At 53.1% G+C, this 8,625-nt stretch overlaps 1 protein-coding gene across 4 annotated transcripts in view; it reads left to right on the top strand.

Moving 5' to 3' along the window:
- The first annotated feature begins 258 nt into the window (after nt 1-258).
- The window catches only part of SOX5 (SRY-box transcription factor 5), a 369,889-nt gene continuing 361,522 nt past the window's right edge, over nt 259-8,625 (top strand). The window contains exons 1-2 of one of the 4 annotated variants that reach the window (XM_068277989.1): nt 259-578; nt 3,196-3,463. In XM_068277989.1, the coding sequence (XP_068134090.1) occupies nt 3,426-3,463 (38 nt within the window). In that variant the 5' untranslated portion in view covers nt 259-578; nt 3,196-3,425. Of the gene's footprint in view, nt 579-2,853; nt 2,972-3,195; nt 3,464-8,625 lie in introns of those variants that run through there. The other 3 variants (XM_068277987.1, XM_068277990.1, XM_068277988.1) reach the window with 3 other exon arrangements.

The raw sequence follows: 8,625 nt of genomic DNA, 5'->3' as shown, positions 1-8,625 counted from the left end.
CCAGTGTTGCTGATGTCTCGTAGTACTGATGGTGTCACTGCTGGTCTAGTCAGTGTATTGTGAAGAGAGGGCGTGTCAGTGCTAGTAACGGGATGTAAACAGTGAGTTCTGGAGCACTAGTGTTCCGGAGAAAACACCAGCAGCGTGGCTCTGTCCAGCCGGGCAGGGTGGGGTTAAATCGTGTGGGCAGTTCGGGCTCCTCCTCCGGGGAGGGAGGGGGCGGGTCTGGACGGACAGGGCAGAGCACGTTCCCGTCATACCTCGTGGACGCGCCTGTCACCGATAGAGAGAGTGGGGGAGCAAGAGAGATTGCGCGACTGTAACTTCACCCCCCGAAGAGAGTGCCGGAGAGACCCCCCCATCCATGGCCGGGACTGCCAGGGCGCGCTAACTGCTTCCCCGAGGAGAGACAGCTTTACCCCAGAGAGAGAGAGAGCTCCTACCCCCAGGAGACTGCTGGGAAATGTACAGTGATGCAGCCAAGAAGAGACAGCCGGTGTGGAGATGAAGAGACCGGCCACGAGACAGTGAGGGCCACAGAGACCCCCTGACCGCTCACCGATACCCCTCCATCCAGTGTGAGTGCCCCGAGGCTGCTGGATAAACTGTCTCCTCTTCACCAGAAAGCTGACAGACCCAACACAGTGACGGGTGACCAGAGAGAGAGGGTAGAGTGACTAGCAACGAAGCAAGAGAGCGCAGAGTGACTAGAAACTGAGCATAGAGTGACCAGCGTCGGAGGGAGAGAGTGCAGAGTGACCAGTGATAGAGTGCAGAGTGACCAGCGTCGGAGGGAGAGAGTGCAGAGTGACCAGTGATAGAGTGCAGAGTGACCAACGCCAGAGCGATAGAGCGCAGAGTGACCAGCGCCAGAGCGATAGAGCGCAGAGTGACCAGCGCCGGAGCGATAGAGCGCAGAGTGACCAGCGCCGGAGCGATAGAGCGCAGAGTGACCAGCGCCGGAGCGATAGAGCGCAGAGTGACCAGCGCCGGAGCGATAGAGCGCAGAGTGACCAGCGCCGGAGCGATAGAGCGCAGAGTGACCAGCGCCGGAGCGATAGAGCGCAGAGTGACCAGCGCCGGAGCGATAGAGCGCAGAGCGACCAGCGATAGAGCGCAGAGCGACCAGCGATAGAGCGCAGAGCGACCAGCGATAGAGCGCAGAGCGACCAGCGATAGAGCGCAGAGCGACCAGCGATAGAGCGCAGAGCGACCAGCGATAGAGCGCAGAGCGACCAGCGATAGAGCGCAGAGCGACCAGCGATAGAGCGCAGAGCGACCAGCGATAGAGCGCAGAGCGACCAGCGATAGAGCGATAGAGCGCAGAGTGACCAGCGCCAGAGCGATAGAGCGCAGAGTGACCAGCGCCAGAGCGATAGAGCGCAGAGTGACCAGAGCGATAGAGCGCAGAGTGACCAGAGCGATAGAGCGCAGAGTGACCAGAGCGATAGAGCGCAGAGTGACCAGAGCGATAGAGCGCAGAGTGACCAGAGCGATAGAGCGCAGAGTGACCAGAGCGATAGAGCGCAGAGTGACCAGCGCCAGAGCGATAGAGCGCAGAGTGACCAGCGCCAGAGCGATAGAGCGCAGAGTGACCAGCGCCAGAGCGATAGAGCGCACAGGGACTAGAAACTGAGCATAGAGTGACCAGCGCCGGAGTGATAGAGCGCAGAGGGACTAGAAACTGAGCATAGAGTGACCAGCGACAAAGCGCAGAGTGACCAGCGCCGGAGCGATAGAGCGCAGAGTGACCAGCGCGAGAGTAAGAGAGCGCAGAGTGACCAGCGATGATGGCACTCTGCTAAGGAGAATGCAGGAAGACAGCATGCAAGTGCAGCTTAGTAAGGAGAGTGCAGGGAGAGAGCATGTGAGTGCAGCTTAGTAAGGAGAGTGCGTAGAGACAGCATGCAAGTGCAGCTATATTAAGAGACTGCAGGGAAATGGCAGCAAGCACAGCCTTGAGAGGTAAGTGCAGGGAGACAGCGCAGAGAGAAAAGAAACAGAAGTGCTGTCAGCAGAAGAGAGTGCAAGGAGACAGCAAAGAGCGTAGCTGGGAGAAGATAGCAGAGAGTACAGCCAGGTGAGTAGCAGGGAGATAGCAGAGAGTGTAGCTAGGTGAGTAGCAGGGAGATAGTAGTGTCAGGAGGCAGCAGAGAGTGCAGCCAGGTGAGAAGCAGGGAGATAGCAGAGAGTGTAGCTAGGTGAGTAGCAAGGAGGCAACAGACAGTGCAGCCAGGTGAGTAGCAGGAAGACAGCAGAGTGTCAGGAGACAGCAGAGAGTGCAGCCAGGTGAGTAGCAGGGAGACAGCAGAGAGTGCAGCCAGGTGAGTAGCAGGGAGACAGCAGAGAGTGCAGCCAGGTGAGTAGCAGAGAGACAGCAGAGAGTGCAGCCAGGTGAGTAGCAGGGAGACAGTAGTGAGTGTCAGGAGACAGCATAGAGTACAGACAGGTGAGTAGCAGGGAGACAGCATAGAGTGTAGCCAGGTGAGTAGCAGGGAGACAGCAAAGAGTGTCAGGAGACAGCAGAGCGTGCAGTCAAGAGTGAAGTGTAAATGAAGACAACAGAAAGTATCTCCAGGTTAAGAAATCACAGAGTGATACAAGAGCACAGCCAGAGTGCTGGGAGACAACAGAGTGCAGTCAGGAGAGCAGAGACACAGAGAAGAGTGAAGCCAGGTGAGAGTGTAGGGAGACAGCAGACAGCAGAGAATGCAGTCAAGAGAGGAAAGAGTAGAATCCAGGGAATAGATAGCGGAGAGTGCAGGAAGACAACAGAGAGTGCGGTCAGGTAAGCAGAGAGCCCAGGGAGACAGCAGAGAGTGCAGTCAGGTGATCAGAGTGTAGAGAGACAACAGAGTTCAGCCAGGAGAGGAGAGAGCAGAGACTGCTGGGAAACAGGAGAATGCACTGGGGTTAGGAGACAGGCATATGGAAGAAGAGTGCAGTCACAAGCGAGGAGTGCAGAGTCGGGGTGAGTGCTAGCAGGGGATGAGTGGATGGACACAGGAAGAGAGTGCTGCAGAGAGAGCGTGCTGCAAGGAGCTGTGTCTGTATGTCCCTGGCAGGGGCCTCTGTGTCCCAGTTGCTTTTCTTTGCTGGGAACAATGTGTGATTGTTGTGGGGGTGTGAGGGAGGGGGCACTCTCTCTCTCTTTCTCTCTCACACTCTTCCTCTCTCTCTCTCTCCTTCTTTCAGCTGCACTCTGGAAGGTGGCAGATCCCAGTGAGCAGCTTGCTGTGTCCTGTCCTGGGGATGACGAGCATTGTGCAGGATCTGACTGACAGGACGGCGCTCCTTGCCCTGCTGGCCCTTTAACAAGCTGAGGGTGTGAGGAGAGGTCTCCCTCCGCTTTGCACTTGCTGACAGGTTCTCCTCCAGTGACCGAGGTGGCGGCTGTGACAAAGGGATATTGTGCTGGATTCAGCATGCTCACCGAGCCAGACGCTCCGCCGGAGTTTGAGAGGTAAGTGCACTTCTGCTGCTGCCGGGGGTTCCTGGCGGAACCCCATGCATGTGCCACCCCTGTGGTGAGTCTATTGTCAGGCATCAGGGGGTGTTCAGAATGTAGAATGCTGTTCAGGATTTGTTTATGCTACTCTATGGCTGATCTGTTCAATGGGGACTCCTAATACTTTACTCCTGCACCCTACGCGATTACTATACACTCCTCTCAGTCCAACCCTGCACTCTACTTCATGCACTCCTTACTCCATGCACTGTACACTATGCACCCTTCTCTGTTATCCTGCACTCAACTTCATGGTGACTCTATCCAACCATCCAGCCTGCACCCACATCCTGCTGTATGGCCACCCTGTTTACATTACTAACATTGCTATTCCAAGCTCCCTACACCCTGCCCCACGAACACTTTGCCATGCAGTGTTCTGGATCTGTGCACCACATACACCCTGCTCTGTGGCTGTTCTGTCCAGTCTACATTCTGCTCTATGGTCCTCACTGCCTGCTCCTGACTCCATGCACTCTGCTGTGTGCTTGTCCTGTCCGCTCTCCCCTCGGTGACTGCTCCTGACTCCATGCACTCTGCTGTGTGCCTGATCTGTCCACTCTCCCCTCGGTGACTGCTCCTGACTCCATGCACTCTGCTGTGTGCCTGATCTGTCCACTCTCCCCTCGGTGACTGCTCCTGACTCCATGCACTCTGCTGTGTGCCTGTCCTGTCCACTCTCCCCTCGGTGACTGCTCCTGACTCCATGCACTCTGCTGTGTGCCTGTCCTGTCCACTCTCCCCTCGGTGGCTGCTCCTGACTCCATGCACTCTGCTGTGTGCCTGTCCTGTCCACTCTCCCCTCGGTGACTGCTCCTGACTCCATGCACTCTGCTGTGTGCCTGTCCTGTCCACTCTCCCCTCGGTGACTGCTCCTGACTTCATACACTCTGCTGTGTGCCTGTCCCGTCCACTCTCCCCTCGGTGGCTGCTCCTGACTCTATGCACTCTGCTGTGTGCCTGTTCCCTCCATTCTCCCCTCGGGGACTGCTCCTGACTCCATGCACTGTGCTGTGTGCCTGTACTGTCTTCTCTCCCCTCGGTGACCACTACCGTACCCATGCACTTTGTCGTACGTCTGTTCTGTTCTTGCTACCCTCCGTGACGGCTCTTCACTCCTTACTCTGTTGTATGTTTTATCTGTCTACGTTCCCTTGTGTGACTGCTTTACTCCATATACTCCACACAACGTCTGCTCCGTTCTCACTCCCCTCAGTGACTTTTCCCCATCTATATGTTCTGCTGTGTGCCTGTTCTGTCCCTGCTACCCTTGGTGACTTCTACTGATTTCATGCACTCTGCTTAATGCCTCAATGTTCTGTCCATGCTCTCCTCTGTCACCACTACTGACTCCATGCACTCTGCTGTATCCCTGATCTGTCCATGCTCTCCCCTCTGTGACTGCCCCTGACTCCATGCACTCTGCTGTGTGCCTGTTTTGTCCCTGCTACCCTTGGTGACATCTACTGAGTTCATGTAGTCTTCTGTATGCCTGCCTGTTCCGTCCATGCTCTGTTCTGTCACTGCTCCTGACTCTATGCACTCCTATGTGCCTGTCCTGTCCACTCTCCCCTCGGTGGCTGCTCCTGACTCCATGCACTCTGCTGTGTGCCTGTACTGTCCACTCTCCCCTCGGTGGCTGCTCCTGACTCCATGCACTCTACTGTGTGCCTGTTATGTCCACTCTCCCCTCGGTGGCTGCTCCTGACTCCATGCACTTTGCTGTGTGCCTGTACTGTCCACTCTCCCCTCGGTGGCTGCTCCTGACTCCATGCACTCTACTGTGTGCCTGTTCTGTCCACTCTCCTCTCGGTGACTGCTCCTGACTCCATGCACTCTGCTGTGTGCCTGATCTGTCCACTCTCCCCTCGGTGGCTGCTCCTGACTCCATGCACTCTGCTGTGTGCCTGTTATGTCCACTCTCCCCTCGGTGAGTGCTCCTGACTCTATGCACTCTGCTGTGTGCCTCATCTGTCCATTCTCCCCTCGGTGACTGCTGACTCCATGCACTTTGCTGTGTGCCTGTTCTGCATACTCTTCCCTCGGTGGCTGCTCCTGACTCCATGCACTCTGCTGTGTGCCTGTTCTGTCCAATCTCCCCTCGGTGACTGCTGACTCCATGCACTTTGCTGTGTGCCTGTTCTGCATACTTTTCCCTCGGTGGCTGCTCCTGACTCCATGCACTCTGCTGTGTGCCTGTTCTGTCCAATCTCCTCTCGGTAACTACTCTTAACTCCATGCACTCTGCTGTGTGCCTGTTATGTCCTTGCTACCATCTGTGCTTGCTCCTGACTTTGCATCCCCCCCATTCATACTCTATAGACTGTATGCCCTGCTTTGTGGTGTTCTGTGCCTCATCCATGCACTTCACACCATACTCCATGCATGCATCTTTATGTCCATTGCCGATCTTTACAACCTATACCTCAATTTATGTGACCTGTGTATCCTGCTATCCATGATTGTGCTACACTTCTGTCCAGCAGCTTGATCTGAGTACCCTGGCCCCCACACCCCCCACTCTCTGCTTGCTTATCCCCTTCTGAACTCTACAGACTATCTGTGGTACCCACTCTGCCTTCCAGACCTGATCTACCATACTTGCTTGCCGAGCTTGTGCAAACTTAGTTTGGAAGCTCCAAATGTGGGTCTTGAAAGAACTGGAGTGGGTGTACTGGTCTGTGGTTACTGGTAAAGTCCTGGCAGAAGTGGTACTCCCGGTGAGGCAATCCTTGCAGATGTAGACCATCTTGGTTGTGGTCACTCCACAAGTAGCATGGCCAGTGTGTGTACATGGCCAAAGAGTACAAAGAGGGCTGTTGAGCTTGTAGTTTTCTCTGAATACCGGCTTGCATGGAAACGTAATTGACTGACCCTTCCCAGAGCCTAGTTTTCTAGCCAGACTATGCCTGGTGTTCCCCGATTCACACCAAACCTTGGCAGCCCCGGTGGACCGATCCCTCCCCTGTCTCCAGCTACCGTCCATCCCCAAATTGATCCCATTTGCATGTCTCCTTCCTGCCTTGTTTTTTAATCTCAGCCGTTCTCACCCCCCCCCCCCCCCTCCCAGACATCCTCTTTGGCTATTTCAATCCCAGCACCCTCTCTGATGTCCCTAAACTGTCCCTATTCTGGAGCCCAAACCCCAGCCGGCAAAGTTTCTACCCGGAGCTTGCCTGGATCTCTGCTACATCCCCATGTGATGATGTTTATGCTCAGATTATGCCGAGATCTATCCAGCAGCTTGCTGATCTCTCCTCTGTTCCGTGTCTGACAAACCAAATCTATATATTCTGCTTTAGGCAAATGTTTGAATTTCAAAGTCAGCCTTTTTTACATATTTGGCCTCGTTTTTACATTTATGAACATGTTACGTTTTGAGGTTTTGCGTGTGATTTATTCTGCTCTGCGAGACGACCGCGAAAGAGAGAGAGACAGAAGATTCCGCTCTCCCCGCTGTTGGTGATTTAGCAAGTGACATTTCCTGGCATTTTAGGCAAAATGTCTGTTTTTAACCTGAAATGAAAGGAAAGTGTGTTTTGATTGTTGGGTGAGAGTTTGTCTTTCTTTTTTTTCTCCACTTGGTCTTGCCTCCTCGTATACCTCTGCGAATCCAGCGCCTCTTAACTGACAGGCAAGCCTCCATGTGTGCATTTTTTCCAGTGTTCAAAGGTCAGTGCTTCTATCAGCTCACAGGACGGATTCATACACTTTTTTTGTTTGTTTTTTTTCCCCCTCTGTTTAGCTTGTCAAAGCCCTGGCGATATGACTCTGTTTGCTATTCCTTAATCCTATTATATCATCGATTTACAATTGATTAAAACGCTTATGGCGGTCTGTAGTTCTCACAACAGCCAGGAAAGTTTTCAAAAAGTTGTTGGCCAGGAAGGCCACAGCATTGGTTTTTTTTGTTCTTCTTGTTTCTCCCACCCCTCAGTATAGGACTAGATTACTATTCTTCATCTATTATTGTAGGAGATATAGGTGGTTTATAGAACGCTCGCTAACCCAGGTGTCTCCTCCCTTAATGTCTCCAGCCCGCTACCCTCTAGATTGTAAGCTTGCAAGGACAAGGACCTCCTCCTAGTGTTTCTTATTCTGCTGTCATTTCTCCTATGGACATTTACCAGTATTGGTGATGCCTCAGATCACACATCAACTATGTCTGTATTTAGATTGCTGGTTGTCTTGATTGTTCAGAGTTTTGAACGTCTCATGTATTTATGCTCCCCAATATTTGTTTTGTACTGTGTACAGCGCTATGGATGATGTTGTCACTATATAAATATAAAATAACAATAATACAGTAGATGAGATGTGTGTTTGGCAGGGGCGGTGTGATAAATATTGGTTAGACAATAAATTGCTGGAAGAGTTCTTGCTAGTTTAGGTTATTCTTGTTTTTTTTGTTTAGTTCGCACAAGCGTGTAAAGCATTGTCACGGCGCTGTTTGTGGCAGCTGTGTATATATGTGTGTATGTGTATGTTTTTCCTCCCTCGGTACACTATTAACACATCTCTTCCTATTGCAGCAGCTGTTTGTCAGATGTGTTGGCCGGGGCTTGCTGTAGAAGTCTGTGATCAGATTTAGCCCTGCGGTCCCCAGGCGGGCTAGCTGCTGCTGGTCACCGCTGTCACAGGCCTCTGATGTCCTGGGGGATGCCCGCTTTCCTGACCAGGGCCGGTGGGGGTGGTTGGGGGGGATAGCCTGGAGGTGTGCCTGTGCCTCGGTCATTGCAAAATGTATCTCATTGTTACGTCTCTGCTTCGCCGCCAGCGAGAGTTAGAAAATGCTGTGCGGGACAACTTGTCACCTTCCCAAAAGTTCAGCATAAGTTTTTAGCCCCGGGCAGATGTGCCGTCTTTGTGTTGCTCAACAGCAGCCCACACTGAATATAAGGTAGCAGTATTGCACTAGTAACCTTACATCAGAGCCTACAGCGTGTCTTGTGTTTGTATGGAGGGGTTAAGTTAAACTGGGGGGGGGGGGGGTATTGTTAGCTGACAGTTTTGGGATTTTCTACATCACCTCTACTGCAAATGGGTACTGCGTGATCAGCAGATTGCCCCTGCTGTAACGAAAAACCACAGGTTAGTGTGAAAATCCACCAGGGAGG

The sequence above is a fragment of the Hyperolius riggenbachi genome, chromosome 3 (assembly GCF_040937935.1).
Source record: "Hyperolius riggenbachi isolate aHypRig1 chromosome 3, aHypRig1.pri, whole genome shotgun sequence".
Classification (NCBI taxonomy): Eukaryota; Metazoa; Chordata; class Amphibia; order Anura; family Hyperoliidae; genus Hyperolius; species Hyperolius riggenbachi.
Note: the sequence above shows the minus strand (reverse complement) of the source record. Positions and strands in the feature narration are given on the sequence as shown.